Raw genomic sequence first — 16,686 nt, 5'->3', positions numbered from 1 at the left:
ATTATATTTATTTTGTGCTTTATTCTCAAATATAAACACTATATGGGCAAAAGGTGTATGGGCAAAATCATTTTAGGGAATTGTAATTGCTATTAGATTTTTTGATACCTTGAAAATCTTATGTCTTATGTCTTTGACCATATATATATATATATATATATATATATATGCACACACACACACACACACACACACACACACACACACACACACACACACACACACACACACACACACACACACACACACACACACACACACACACACACACACACACACACACGTTTGTAAACTATACTTGTGAGGACATCAATATTTTACGTGATTCTATATGGCATTTTAACCACAAGCCTAAAGCTGAACAAATCTGATCTACAAGCCCACAACACTTCGCCCTGCGACACGTTGTGGGCAATTTTTCGGTGCACAGCACCAGTTAAACACAAGTATAAATCAGGCATAACTCTATTTCTAATCCCTAAACCTAACCTCTAAATGTCTAATCCTAACCCTAACATGAATCTTTTCCCAATTGTAAACGTATATACAAATTCAACCATAAAAAAAAACATTTCTCTTGTCAGGACCAGGAAAATGGTCTCCACAACTTCTATTTCTCACAAGTTACTACTTAGTAACTAAGTAAGTTACGTTGCTATACTTAGTACTTACTAATTCGATGGACCCTCCATTCCACTATTGAAGACCTTGACTTTGCGGATGACCTAGCCCTTATGTCACATACACACACACATCTTCAAGAAAAAACTAACAGACTCCAACACTACGGCCAACAAGTTGGTCTGATCGTAAACAACAATAAAACCAAAGTCATGCCCATCAACACCAATACACCAACACATATAACAATAGAGGAACAGATCCTGGAAAACGCAGATAATTTCACATATCTTGGCAGTATCATTCACCATGATGGGGGAGCAAGTAAGGACATTCAAAACCGGATCAACAAGGCATACACAACCTTCATAAGACTTAAACAAATCTGGTAGTCAAACCTATACAGCACCAAAACAAAACTCCGGATCTACCAAAGCTGCGTACTATCAACACTACTATACGGTGCAGAATGCTGGAAAACCACAGAAAGCGACATCCATAAACTATCCACTTTTCACACATCATGCCTGCGCAAAATCCTGCGAATATTCTGGCCCAAGACCATCTCAAACATTAATCTCCTCAACATCACCCAACAGGACGACATGCTCTGCATAATCAATAAACGCAGGTGGACCTGGATTGGCCATGTCCTCAGAATGGACATCAACGCGATCCCAAGAGTCGCATTACACTGGACCCCAGAAGGCAAAAGAAAGAAAGGGAGGCCTAAAACGACATGGCGGAGGACGATAGAGAAGGAGCTCCAGCAACAACACCAGAGCTGGGGGACCATAGAGAAGATGGCCAAAGACAGATGCAAGTGGAGAAACTTTGTTGCTGCCCTATGCGCCAGCCGGCGTAATGGGGATAAGTAAGTAAGTAAGTATAGCACACACACACACACACACACACACACACACACACACACACACACACACACACACACACACACACACACACACACACTCCTGGATGCTCAGATGAACAAAGCTGTAGACTGTTTTCTGGAAGAGCAAACTCTCTCTTTTGAAGATCTCTGTGCACACTCCTGAGTACAGCGAGGTGTCTTTCAAATCAAGACCACACTCTTCCAGGTCTTCTTGGTAGAACATGATGCTTCTTTTCTGCAGATGTTCAAACGCCAGCCTGCCCAGCTTCAGAAGGACTTCCCTGTCAGTCTCCATGAGCTGCTGTTGATTCAGTTCATGAGACTCATCATACTTCTGCTTCTTCCTGTTTGTTTGGACCCACAGGAAGTGGCTGTACATCTGAGTCAGGGTCTTGGGCATTTGTCCTGTCTGGTCTGTCTTCAACATGTCCTCCAGAACGGTAGCAGTGATACAACAGAAGACTGGGATGTGACACATGATGTGGATGCTCTTTGATGTCTTCATGTGTGAGATGATTGTGCTGGCCAGCTTCTCATCACTGAATCTCTTCATGAAGAACTCCTCCTTCTGGGGGTCTGTGAACCCTCGTACTTCTGTCACCATGTCAACACATGCAGGAGGGATCTGATTGGCTGCAGCAGGTCTGGTTGTTATCCAGATGACAGCCAATGGGAGCAGATTCCCCTCGATGAGGTTTTTCAACAGCACGTCCACTGATGATGTCACTGTGACATCAGAAATGATGTCATTGTTGTGGAAGTTCAGTGAAAACCTGCTTTCATCTAGACCATCAAAGATGAAGCCAACCTTCCAGACAGCGAGTTGCTCTGCTGTGACCTTCTTTAATGTTGGGTGGAAAACATGGATCAGGTTGAGAAGACTGTGCTGCTCATCTCTGACCAAGTTCAGCTCCCGGAATGAGAAGAGAACCAGGAGAATGATATCTTGATTTTCTAAACCCTTTGCCCAGTCCAGAGTGAACTTACGCACAGAGAATGTTTTTCCAATGCCAGCAATGCCTTTGGTCAGAACTCTTCTGCTGGGTGTCTCTCTGCCAAGGAGGAGGGGTTTAAAGATGTCACAGCAGTTGATTGGTTTGTCATGGGGGGTCTTCTTCTTGGAAAGTGTCTCTATCTGCCACACCTCATGTTGGTTATTAACCCCTTCACTCTCTCCCACTGTGACATAGAGCTCTGTGTAGATGTCAGTGAGGGAGGTTCCTGTCTCTTCAGTGATGTGTTCTGTCACACAATCAAGACTATTCAAACTGATCTTATAATCCTTTAAATGCTCCTGCACACTGACGTCTGCTATGAGAAGACAATGAAGACATTTTAAACATGTACATTCTTACAGCTGTGTACTCAAATTATTGTGTTGAATCCTCCTTTAGGAATTAATAAACATCCATGAAAATAATATTGTGTGAATTGTTTTAGTTAAGTAAGTTAAGTATGTTTTTCTGCCATTTAAATGTTTAAGTCATTAACATGAATTGTTAATTAGTGTAACTTATGTCCAGTCTTACTTTGTCCACAGCTGGTTTGACCGGATGTCTTCAGTCTAGGTGTGGTTGTGAATGTCTCTCCTGAACACCTGGACGCCTGCTCAGTCACAACACAACTACTCCTCTTCCTCTCTCTGTGGACATGAACAACATTTATTATGACAATATTCTTGACTGAAATAAGGATATTTCCGTACTGTTTGGTGTTGATAAGTATACAATAATAGGGTCCACTCTGTCATGGAATTATACATTCATAATTCTACCTTCTTCAAGATATTATTGTGCACTTTTTGTTTTACTGGTTAACACATACATACATACATACATACATACATACATACATACATACATACATACATACATACATACATACATACATACATACATACATACATACATACATACATACATACATACATACATACATACATACATACATACATACATACATACATACATACAGGGTTAGGTATTGCTAATGATGAGTGTGGTTTAAAAAGGCAAATTAAATGCTCTATTGCACTGGCCCATCTATTTCTCCCTTAAAAACTGCTCCAACTAGAGATATATATATATATATATATATATGATATCACACAACCGAAGAGGCTGCGATTAAAGGCCTATGTTTAAAGGGGTTTTAGCGTCCGTGCGCCACGCGTGTTTACAGTCCGCGTCGGGAGGACCGTTGGATCCGCGACAAAAGAAATAAACAAACAACAACTGGACCTCAGCGAGGCGACAGCAACGACGGATCAGGACCGGCCATTAATCCGGGATTCCACGCCACGGTACCAAAGGTAAAGGGGAGCCTGGTTGCTGGAGTTAAAGTTTTCTTTGGAGCCTATTAACAGGCGGAGCGTGGAGGTTGGAGGAGTTTTGAAGGGGGTTATTTTTGTTCATTTTGGGCCGTGGAACTGTTTCCTAAACAGGATTTATTTTGGGTTTTTTGGATTAAGTAATATTAACTGTGGGTATTTTGTGCTTGGAAGTGGAACTGAAGAACTGAACTATGAACTCTGAGTAAAGAATAAAATCCTAAAAGGTACTTTTTGATTTAACCAAGGACTGTGTGTTATTTTCTTTAATGTGAATTGTATTGAAATTGAATGTTGAATTGGGTCTTTTCCTCTTTGTGACTGTGTGGTGTGTAATTTATGGGTTCATGTTGTGTGGTACATGCAGGTTGCATGGCGTTTCCAAATGTGTATCCTTGCGGTGGGTCGTTACCCTTGTTATGGTATTCACTCTAAAAATGTGTCGGTTGAAAAGCCGGCTGGCACCCCAAACAAGTGAACGTAAAAGGGTAATCCGCTACAGAAAAATGGCACCCCAGATTTAAAAGTAATAAATCAAACACACCAATCTCTTATGTGGAGATAAGGAAAAAACGGACACCACAACCCTGGAAAGTTAGAAAATGTATTGAACTGGGAAAAAGTCAAAAAGAAAAAAAAAAAAAAGTCACACAAAAAGGTCAACTGGAAGTGGACACAAAACACATTCATTTCTATTACTACAAAAACGGGAAAAACTAGAGGTTACATATGTAACCACAGTTTCTTTACTTTCGAAGACAACTTGCTTTATTTCATGCTTTCATGTCAAACAAAATGGAGGATTTCATGGAGCGTTTTCGGCGTTTGCGGTCCTCTGTTGCCCCTAGAGGACAGGAGGTCCACAGGCTCTCACAGACAAGGAACGTTCCTCGGCTAATCCAAGTAGGCGTCCAACTACCCTGAGTCCCACCTTAGTTGGACCGCATACCCACAGGGTTAGGGTTAGGGTTAGGGTTAGGGTTAGGTTTAGGGTTACACATACATACATACATATGTAACCGACACGTTGATAACAGAGCGACGTCGCGGGCAAACCGTTAAAATACCATACTGCCACACCAAGGGGGCTGTTTGGGATTTCCCACTATCTCTCTCCCATCCTGCTAAAGATAACGTAGATGACATCAAAGAGGAGAACCAGGAAGGAAGGGCAGATCTTGCGAGAAAACAGGCCTTGGACATCATTCAAGCAGATGGCCGTCACCTCCACAAAGGGGGGGTGAAAAAGGCACATTTCCCCTTTGTGAACCCCCCCCCCACACACACACACACACACACACACACACACACACACAGAGACATTTCCCTCCCCCTTTCTCTCTCTCTCTCTCTCCCTCTTTTTAGCGCATGGAAAATCATGTTTTCGCCACAAAGAAGACATTCTACACGTGACCTCATGGAGAGACATGTGGACAATAATGGACAATAATGTGAAAATGTATTACTATGCTGTATTTCCAGATGTATGCCTGGTGGGTAGAAGTGACCTGGGCATGGCCCAAGGGGCCCATGGCTGACCTCGGTCATAAAGTGCACTGAAGGGTTTTGCTCCCCCCCTGTGCCTCAGAGTCAGCAATCTCACAGCAGATAAGGAATTAACATAGAGAGGACTTGTAAACATTTCAAAGAAATCTTAACTCTAAAGAGTCCCCAAGAACACTACTCTACGCTCTTCAATACGGAACCACGGACAAGGAGGTCCAGACAGGACCTCCTGTTGGCTCAACGACACCAAGGGAAAAATCCTCCCTGGCTCTCCCATCACCAACCAACGACGAAGGGACCACCCGATGCCGCTGCACCCCACAGCCGCTTCGGAGCAGAGGCTGATCAAAAGGCCTCATCTCCCCTCGTCTCCACCGCACACTTTTTCTCTCTCCTTTGTTTTTATCTCCCCACATTTAACTATATACACAACATAAGTTTCTGTTTCCCAAGCGTTGCTTTATAAATACTTGTAACAGTGAAGTCTGAATAAACCCATCTTTATTGTAACTTGAAAGCAATGATTTTTGGTCTCTTTTGTTGAACCAGTTAAAGATTATCTCTCTCTGATTAAATTGACATTTATACAAACCTGTCCAAGAACTCACGTTACATTACAGTGACGTAAGTTTCAATAATAATAATAATAATAATAATAATAATAATATATATATATATATATATATATATATATATATATATATATATATATATATATATATATATATGTATGTATTATTATATTGTAATTAATTCATAAATTATATTTATATGGTTTATGAGATAATTACGTCCTGTGTACATATGATGCGATATCATCGCGCTGTGAACATTACACATACATACATACATACATACATACATACATACATACATACATACATACATACATACATACATACATACATACATACATACATACATATGTTTGTGTATTGGTCTGTAAGTTCTAACAATGTAACATAATCCTATAATCTCCAGACATTTAAGTCCCCCTGTTTGTTCTATTCATTGCTTATTGTTAGAATTCTGCCACGTTCTTGACCTTTTGTGTTTTTGGACATAGTAGAGAAGTAGTAGTTACTATGGTCACAGTAGTAACTTTATTTATTTATTCAGAGATGTCTTCTCTCTCCAGAGGTCTAGCTCACTGTTTCCCAAACAGTTCACGGAGCAAATTTTATGGGTTGCAAGTTAATATTCCCTTTATGAACAGAGATAATCTCTGTTCTAGGATTTCGATTCAATGGAATGCGGCTTTAGCCCCGCCCCCTATAAATATGAGATGGAGTGCACGCCCACAATTCAACGTCACAGGCCCATTTCAACTAGAGGCAGGGAGACAGGCAGTCGCATGCTTCTCTGCCCCAGAGCGAGACACGCAATTTGTTCCGTATTTTTATAAACATCCCCCCCCTGTTCATCTACACTGAATTTAACAGGCCTAATGAACAACATACAACACACAACACAAGGAGCAGGCCAGAAAGTTTGTCGTAGGTTGGACCTCCAGCGCCATTATGTTCAGTCTTCTGGCCGCACTGTCGTGGGAAACGGTAAACGGAAAACTCGCCCCAAAACACGTCACCCCCATTTCTTTCGCAGACAAGGGGTTCTTGTAGTCTTGTATTTGTTTTACTGAGGAATGAGGATAAGGTTAGAAATATAATTTTACTGAGGTTAAGTTTAGGAATAAGGTTAGGTTTTGGCACTGTGAGGTAACGTTTAGGAATAAGGTTAGGTTTAGTTTAGGCATAATTTACTGGGGTTACTGTTAAACCCAACTGCAGGGCTTAACATGGTATGGCAGCGGCTCGAAGAAAGTTATGGATCGCCAGAAGTCATCAAACACACTCTGTTCAAGAGATTAGAAGACTTCCCAAAGGTCTCTAAAGGTGACTCTCCACCAAACAGACTAGTTCAGACTACCTCAGACTACTTCAGACTGCAACAGACTGGTATTCGGTTGGCAAAAGTTGGCATTTAGTCTGTCAGCCGACGTGCCCATTGATGTGCTAATGCATTATAACTTTCAGCCTAGCCTGCCAGCGTTGCCAGGTCTGCTTATTATAAGCGACTTTGGGCTTGTTTCCCTGCAAAGTCGCTTGTAAATAGGGATGTTCCCAGCGTCTTTTCTTCACTGACATGCAGTGGTGTAAAGTAACTAGTACATTTACTAAAGTACTGTACTTAAGTACTTTTTTGAGGTACTTTTACTTTACTGGAGTATTTCCAATTGTCTATACTTTTACTCCACAACAATTATTTGAACATTTTAGTTACTAGTTACTTTGCAGATATAAATCATTATAAAACATAAATTAACCACGTTAGCCCTATTTTATACCTATAGGCTATTTGAAAATAGCAGATCTACAAGCTCACAACGTGTTGCAATGTGACTCGTTCTGAGCTTGTAGATCTGCTATTTTCAAACATTTTAGTACTTTTACTTCTGGTACTTTCAGTACATTTTGCTACCAATACTTTAGTACTTTTCCTCAAGTAAATGTTGAATTCCGGACTTTTACTTGTAACTGTCACGGTCCGCTCCTCAGACCGTGGACAGTGACTTTATTATTTAGCCCTTCACTGACCGTATATGGTATTGGACCCTTTAGGCCTGTTTAGGCCACTCTTTCTGTTGCATTGTTCCCTGTTCTCCTTGTACCTTTATTTTGTAGTGTTGTCGTGGTGTTTCCTGTCTGCCCTATTGTTGCTTCCTGTCTTGTCTCACCAGTATGTCTTTGCAATTGTAGTTCACCTGTGTCTTGTTCTGTTACAGCCAATCATGTGTTAATTGTCCTTTGTTCTCACCAGTGCCTAGTTAGTCCCTGTGTATTTATATGCCCCTCTGTTTCCAGTCTGTGTTGGTTCATTAATGTTGTCACTGTGTTCTTTATATATGTCTTTATATTCCCTGTTTAAGTAATAAACCCCCCTGGATCTGAATCGTTCTGTCTCCGCTTCACTGTCTGCGCTTGGGTCCTACACCTCTCTGCCCCGCACCGTGACAGTAACATACTCAGAGTACATCTATTGCATTGATACTTTTACTTAAGTAAAACATTTGAGTACTTTTTCCACCACTGCTGACGTGTACACACATTTTTTTTTAACGGTTATTCGAATAATCAAAAATAAATACATTAATTAATTTATTGAAATGAACACCCAGAAAATAACCAAAACTGAGCACATTTTGATCTATAGGGCCAAATCTCATTTGAAAAAAATGTATTAAAGGTAGGGTAAGTGATATTCTTTGGTTAAAACAAAAAGTATTTTGTTAAAAGGTTAAAATACTATATTCTGATAGTAATCATTGCTATAGAGTGTTTGTTCAGTAACAGATGTCTCCCTGTCTCTCCAGCTCTTTAATAAACAGAAAATACATTTTTCGGTAGGTGTCAAAATCTCAGCCAATCAGGAGAAAGTACCAATTTTTAAGCTTAATTTGTATAGTGTTCCAGTTAAAATTTTGTCTGCTCATTTCTTAGTGTCATCACTTCCAATTTCACTTGTTTAATCTATATCCTGATTGAGTTCTCTGTCCTGGTTGGATAAAATTGGAAATGAAACAAACTACAAAAAAACAACAACTACAAAATACATTTTCTGTTTTATAAAGAGCTGGAGAGACATGGAGACACTCTATAGTAACGAGCACTATCAGAACATAGACCCATTTTGCAATTATTTGAATAATTGCAAATCACTTACCCTACCTTTAAGAGTATATGAAAGCCAATTAAAATGTTTATACTATTGGAATCTTACACACCTTCTCCCAATAAATTACATCACCACAGCGCAAAAGTAGGTCAAATCAATCAATCTCTCTTTCTGGGAGCGACAACGAGAAACAGTGAATGTAGGTTTTCATAGACATGGTCGCTTGTTTCTCTCACAGAATCTGGCAACACCGAGAGCCCTCGCTCTCCCAGTCAGGCCAAGACTGAACATGTTCGGTCGGCCTGGAGTCGGCCGATTAGGTTACGGCGGAGTCGGCGGACCCCTTGGCGTCGGTCACGCGTCGGTCACGGACCCCGACGGACCCCGACGATAACCGCATCGGGCCAAAATCGGTGCGGTGGAAAGCTGCCTTAATAGAGACAACCAGTTGTTACAGCAGCTTGGAGTCCTCCTCCTTGAAGTCGAATTCGCGAAATCAGGAAGGCAGCTACCTGGCTTGGCAATCCTTGACACATCACGTGGAGTTAACCCAATTGTTGAAAAGCTCCCATACAGCCTACAAGAGAAGTGGGTCAGTCAGGGGTCAAGGTACAAAGAAGAGTGGCGCGTCCCCTTCCCCCCATTCCACTTCTTCTCAGAGTTCATTAGCAGCCAGGCTAAAACAAAAAAACGATCCAAGCTTCATCTTCACACACAACACACAAAGCTACTGCAAGGCAGACAAGCCCCTGAATCCCCCTAAGACACCTCTATCAGTAAGAAAGACAGAGGTCTCAGCTGAAGTTGCAGCTACCCCTTCGAGTTCACCAGAGAGAACGCCTGAAGATCCAGGAAAGCTCTGCCCAGTGCACAACATGCCGCACCCTCTGAAAAATTGCTGTGGTTTCAGAGAGAAACCACTAGAAGAGCGCAGAACTTACCTGAAGGAGAAAAACATCTGCTTTAAGTGCTGCTCTTCAACCAGGCACATGGCAAAGGATTGCAAAATTGTCATCAAGTGCACAGAATGCAACAGCGACAAGCACCTAGGGGCGCTACATCCTGGCCCAGCACCATGGACCTCTGCTGGCTTAGAGACAGCAGCGGAGCAAGGCGGGGAGCAAGACCTTCCTGGGATTCCAGAGGTTACCTCAAAATGCACTGAAGTCTGGGCAGGAGCAACAAGTGGAAGGTCTTGCTCAAAAGTATGCTTAGTTACAGTGTATTCAGCTGAATATCCTGAACAGGCAGTCCCCATGTATGCCGTTTTAGACGATCAAAGTAACCGATCATTGGCACGATCAGACTTCTTTGAACTCTTTGACGTTAGAGGAGGTGCAGTCCCCTACACCTTGATGACCTGCTCAGGTGTTGTGGTAACTTCAGGAAGAAGAGCGACAAACTTTGTCCTCAAGTCTATGGATGGACCGGTACGGCTCACTCTACCTACACTCGTCGAGTGTGATATGATCCCAGACGACAGGACTGAAATCCCCCACCAGAAGTAGAACGACATCAGGAACATCTGAGGCCTGTGGCAGACAAGATACCTCCACTCAACCCTAACGCCCAGATTCGGATCCTCTTAGGGAGAGATATCCTGAGAGTCCATTAAGTGCGGCAGGAATACAATGGAAAACACAACGATCCCTTTGCACAAAGACTTGACCTGGGATGGGTCATTGTGGGGACGTTTGTCTGGAGAGGGCACACAAGCCTAGCACCATGAGCACTTACAAAATAAACGTTTTGCTCAATAGACAGACCTCTATTTCCAGTCCCTGTTCAAGCAACTTCCAAGTCAAGGATAGAGTTGACATGCCAGCATGAACTCCATCTCTTCAGAGCGTCAAAGAGGCTTCAGCTCTTGGGAGCACTGTCTTCAACCGGACTCCTGACGACAACAAGCCAGGCCAGTCAATTGAATATCAAGCCTTCCTCACTATCATGGATCGAGAGGTCTTCCTCAATGAGACAAATAGCTGGGTGGCGCCGTTTCCTTTTCGCACACCACACCGTAGTCTCCCCAAAAACTATGCGCAAGCCTCAAAACAACTCACCTCCCTGAGACGCACCCTGGATAAAAAGCCAGCCAACGGCCTCCCATCAGTCGCCACATAACTGGAAACAATCAACCTACTAACAAGAACAAGGGAGATGCTAGCATTGTCCAATCTGCGCCTCGACAAAATCACTTCCAACAGTGCCACAGTCATGGCATCACTCCTTCCAGAAGATCTCGCCAACGATCAAAATGAAAAGCCCTGGGAAGTATAGAAATAATCTCTTTCAGACCTTGAAGGGCAGAGCATCCCAAGAGTCTACGTCCCTGCATCCCTTATCTCAGCTCAACACAAGCACCTATGTGTCTTTTCTGATGCCTCCACTATGGCCATTACAGCAGTTTCCGACCTTCGGGACAACAATGAGGAAGGTCAGTGTCACGTGGGCTTTGTCATAGGAACGGCAAAGCTGGCACCTCGACCAGCGCACACAGTTCCATGCTTGGAGCTGTGTGGCGCTGTTCTAGTAGTTGCGATGGCGGAGCCTATTCTCCATGAGATCGACGTGGATGTACATGCCGTTGACTTCTACGCGGACAGCAAAATCTTCCTTGGATACATTCATAACACCTCAAGGAGGTTCTACATGTATGTCTCAAATCGAGTCAACCGCATACTCAAGTCCAGTCGCCCAGAACAGTGGCACCACATCGCAACTGAAAGTAATCCAGCTGACCATGGCACGAGACCTGTGCCAGCAGCAGTCCTAAAAAACACTAACTGGTTCTCCGGCCCAAAGTTCCTACAGGGAATGGACGGAGGATAAGCCAAACATCCAAGAGGGAGACGTCCTCCTCAAAGATAATAAGGCCAAACGCAACGAGTGGTCTGTTGAAATAATCCAAAAGACTTTCCCCAGTGCTGATGAAAGATTATGTAAGGTCAAAGTGAGAATCTTCAGTCAAGGTACTCTCAAGGTCTTTCGTAGGCCCTTCTCAGAAGTTGTTCTCCTTCTGTCAAAGGACACTTTCTCAAGGGGCCCCTAAAATGATCTGTGTCTCTGTAATAGTGGCATAACAGTGTAATACCAAGCAGGGAGTGCTCAGCTCTTTGAGCTTTGCTAAACAGCACCCCCTATGGGTGTCTTTCAGTTTTTTACCTACCCCAGTATTATTTTTTTCATTTTCACTTCCTGGTTGAGCTACAACAAGCTATGTGCAGCTCTCATTTCTAGTTGAAAAGTGTGGTCAAATATATGTCTTTCTACAAGTAAAAGATACATTAAAAGAAGGAAAAGATAATCAAAACCCAAAACAAAGACTTTGCCTTCAAACTGAAATCAGTCTCCTCCTGGTCTTTTTTTTTATATCATCTGATGTTAGCTGTCTGCCTAGCTCTGCAAGGGTGGCTATACGCTTAGCGAGGGCAGAACAGGGCTAAATACATATAATGCTCCCCCCCCTCAATTACAGTACATTTAGGGCCCAATACAGCATATTTGAATACATTTAGGAGTAAATGAATTTCTTTGATATAGAGCTCTCACCACGCTCAGTGTTGCCATGTCCTCTAATTATAAGAGATATTGCCCTTGTTTTTCTGTGAAGGTACTTGTAGACTGGTGGTTGGGCTTTGCCCCTGTTTCTAAAACATTGTTGATATTTGGCATGAGTTATTTATTGCTAGCTTGTAGATCTGCTATTTTCTACTACCACCACCACCACTAGTAATAATATTAATAATAACTTGAAAAGGTGCTCCTCGGAGAACAGGTCTCTGCCAGGTCAGGTAGGTTATTATGGCCTCCTGGTGGCGCTATAATAAGCCAATGTGAAAAGGGTGGAATTTCTTCTTAGGCCTTTCACGGCAAACGGACACTTCATTCATGATTTGAGGCATTTTGTTCCAAAAATGTGTATTGCTAAGTTGTATGGATTTAAACTTAACGTAACAGAGTATTTCTATATTGCAATATTGGTACTTAACTTAAGTAACAACTTTAAGTACTTTTCCCACCACTGCCAAAATATATCGCCTATACATAGTAAACTATAATAGCTGCGCCTGGAATGGGTGTGGGGTTGTCATGGTAACATGCTGTCATGGTTACTTAGGTACCTGGAAATCCAGATTTCAGTGCACAGGAGCACATTTCATTGACTTTGCATTCATTGAATTAAATTGGAACCTAATGAAAGACCAGAAGACTTATTTCAGCGCATCATGGCGTTTGTGGAGGACAATATGTTGCACAAAGACTCTGGGATTAGTCACATGGGAGAAGTTGTGACAGAAGATGAGGAGCTGTCACCATCACTTGAGAACTTTAATGTGCTTACATGGCTCCGCCTCCTGCATGATGACCTACCCAGACTTGTGAAGCAGTGGTAAGGCACAGAGCTACGTTCACGGACGCTCGCATCCATTAAGCCAGGGATGTTGCAGGCCCTTGATTCCCTATTAAATTAACTACAGGCTTCAGATCTTATCCAGGGACTTATTCAGGGAAATATTGTGGAGTTGTTGCACCGTTTAAGGGCGTTTGCATGTACGTGCGTAGCGCCATGGGCATGCCAGGGTCTGAGACGGCGTTGGAGGAGTTGACGTGCAGGGTGTTCAGGGAGCTTCTTGAGCAAGGCCACATAGCCAAAGTGGCAGATGACATGTACTGTGGCGCAAACACTCTTGACAACCTGTTGGCCGTCTGGAGGAGGGTATTGTCAGCGTTGCAGCATTGTGTATTGAAACTTGCCGCCACCAAGACCACCGTAGCACCCATACAGACCTCTATTCTAGGCTGGGTGTGGCGTCAGGGCACTATCCGAGCCACCCCTCACTGTGTATCCGCCCTGGCTGCGTGCCCTCCCCCAAAGACTGTGACTGAGATGCGGTCATTCATTGGAGCGTATAAGGCGCTGGCTCGTGTACTCAAAAACTGTGATACCACACTTCACTTGATGACGAGGTTGCTGGGAGAGACTCAAAGGACGTGATCCAGTGGTCAGACGAGCTGCTGTGTGCTTTCAGTAACTCCCAGAAGGCCTTGTCCTCGGCCCACGCCATTACATTGCCACGACCTGCTGACCAGCTATGGATTGTTACTGACGGTGCTGTCAGGGATCCGGGTTTGGCAGCTACACTGTAAATCACCTGTAAGGACACTGTGAAAGTTGCAGGGTACTTTAGTGCTAAGTTGCGCAAAAATCTGCCCACCTGGCTGCCCTGTGAGGTTGAGGCCTTGTCCATAGCAGCAGCAGTGAAGCAATTTGCCCCCTATATTATTCAGTCGTCTCAGAGGACATGTGTTCTGACAGACAGCAAGCCATCTGTCCAGGCCTTTGAGAAACTGTGTAAGGGGGAGTTCTCAGCAAGCCCTCGTGTTACTTCGTTCCTGTCAACAGCTAGCCGGTACCAGGTGCTTGTCCGGCATGTGGCAGGGGCATCTATCTTACCGTCTGATTTTGCTAGCCGCAATGCACTAGAGTGTGACAATCCAACAACTTGGATCCAGATGAGTCTTCTCTACGTGGCCCAGATACACCACCAGCTAGCAGAGCCTCCTTTGTCACCCCGTTGTCCCCATGGTGGCATGTCATCAGACATGTCTGAGCCCCTGTCGACACCTTTTCCGCTTGGCGGGGACATGGACCAGTCAGACGAAACTGTGTCGCCTCCCGAGGCACCCAGGAGGGGTGCTGAGAAAGGGGTCAGTCCTCCTGGACCGACCTGTGACCCGTGTATTATAGTGCCTCGTCGATCAGCTGCAATTGTGAAATGTAATATTATGTGATTGGACTATGTTCAAAAGGACATTTTGGGGGGGGATTGTGGAATGCACAATGTGTTGTATGATTAAGGGGGTGTCTTAGAAAAAGGGTGGTATATCTTGAAGAAAAAAGGGTGGGAATGGGTGTGGGGTTGTCATGGTAACATGCTGTCATGGTTACTTAGGTACCTGGAAATCCAGGTGCCTGTGATTATTGCACCATCACTTCCTTCAGTAAATGTTTGCACTGCTAAACCTCTCGTGTCTGTGACTCTCCTTGAATGTATCCCTTTACCTAAACTGGCGCTGTTCAAACAGCTTTTCAAGTAATAATGGTGCTTCAAGGTGATGCCTTCCTGCTATTGAAGTGGTATATGCTAATCACAGCATATGGAAGTTTCAAAGTAGTTCACACGTCTATTTACCAATAGATATGTCACACTCAATCAGTATTCACATTCGACGTACATCACCAGGGCATCATTTATCATATAAATATTTTTACATTTATATCTCATAACATTATTTATATTTATATTATATAAATATGATATAATTGATATACAATAACACAACATATAACATTATAATAATGATATAATTATTATACTTAAAAATATATAATAATATAATAGATTACATAATTAATACAATATTTATAATATTATAATATATCACACATTATAATATAGTACATATATATATATACATATATATACATATATACATATATATATATAATATATATAATAGTACATATATATATATATATATATATATATATATATATATATATATATATATATATATATATATATATATATATATATATATATATATATATATATATATATATATATATGTAAGTGTAAAAATTACAATAATTAATTTAAAGAGCTGGTGCCATGTTTTTGCACTTTTTCTGTTTGTCATTGTCTATGAGGTTGATAGAACTTCATTAAGCCCCCCGGTGGAGTTTTTATGGTGTTTTATGTCTTCTCTGACTATTTGGAGTTTCTTCCTGGAGGCTGAAACCTTGAGGGTCAAACGTGCCAATAGAGAAACAGCGCTTTAGTGACATCACAAAGCCATACCCTCCCCCTCATTATCATAACACAACAGGTGTGGGCATGAGGAGGAGGAGGGACTAGGACAGGTGGGTGGTGCTAAGGTGGTGGAGGAGGTGCTAAGGTGAGAACCAGGTATACTTAATGAACTGGAGGCGTGTCCACATAAAAACAACATTTTAACACTTACTGTACACTTTCTTTTTTTTGAAAAAAATCCTTACATAATAATAATACCTTATGATCAGGTTTTAGGGTTGAAAAATATCATGGCACCCCATCTTTAATAAATCTCTGCTGTCCAGCAGCAACCAGCTACCTCCAAAACGCTCATTTTTCAGGAAATGAAACAACAAAATATAAGTTTTTCAGGAAATGAAGAAAACCTTATATTTAAAACAAAAAAGCAGTACAGCCTCATCAAAGTCGGTATTGTGACTTTATATATTCTCAGATACTTGCATGTGTCATTATATTATCACCATTTACCCTAATCCAGCTGAAGTGGAGCTAGGAGTTTTGTCCGAACACAAATCCAGCGCAAGTGGAGTTAGGAGTCCGAACAGCTGACAATAGCTCCAACCCTCTGCATGTAGATCACATCTGTTGGATGCATTATATAACAGCGCAACCTGTAGCGAGCACATCGGTATGTTTAACCCATGTGCTCAACCCTGCGCAAAACATCTGATTACAAGCATAAAACAGTCGCTGCTAGCTTGTGGATCTGATCTTTTTACGCAGCTTCGCAGTAATAAGGGAAAGTGATTTGGTTGCCAAATTTTGCGAGAGAAATGAGCAGTCAGGTCTATGAACATTTTACTGCA

General features: G+C 42.3%; 2 protein-coding genes across 11 annotated transcripts in view; one reads left to right on the top strand and one right to left on the bottom strand.

Annotated features, from left to right (window-relative positions):
• Positions 1-16,686, top strand: part of LOC308086080 (uncharacterized protein) — a 499,718-nt gene that overhangs the window by 67,672 nt on the left and 415,360 nt on the right. The gene's annotated exons all lie outside the window — the stretch shown is intronic.
• LOC308086062 (uncharacterized protein) overlaps positions 1-16,686 on the bottom strand; it is an 82,297-nt gene that overhangs the window by 32,504 nt on the left and 33,107 nt on the right. For 9 of the 10 annotated variants that reach the window (XM_080429403.1, XM_080429406.1, XM_080429407.1 and 6 more), the window contains 2 exons: positions 3,043-3,155; positions 1,577-2,824 (listed from right to left, as the gene is read on the bottom strand). In XM_080429403.1, coding sequence (XP_080285529.1) covers positions 1,577-2,824; positions 3,043-3,155 — 1,361 coding nt within the window. The remainder of the gene's footprint in view (positions 1-1,576; positions 2,825-3,042; positions 3,156-16,686) is intronic. The other variant, XM_080429405.1, reaches the window with a different exon arrangement.

This window comes from Gymnoscopelus braueri (genome assembly GCF_963280865.1).
Source record: "Gymnoscopelus braueri genome assembly, chromosome: 5".
NCBI lineage: Eukaryota > Metazoa > Chordata > Actinopteri > Myctophiformes > Myctophidae > Gymnoscopelus > Gymnoscopelus braueri.
The sequence above is the reverse complement of the archived record's forward strand: the minus strand, read 5'-3'. Positions and strand labels throughout refer to the sequence as shown.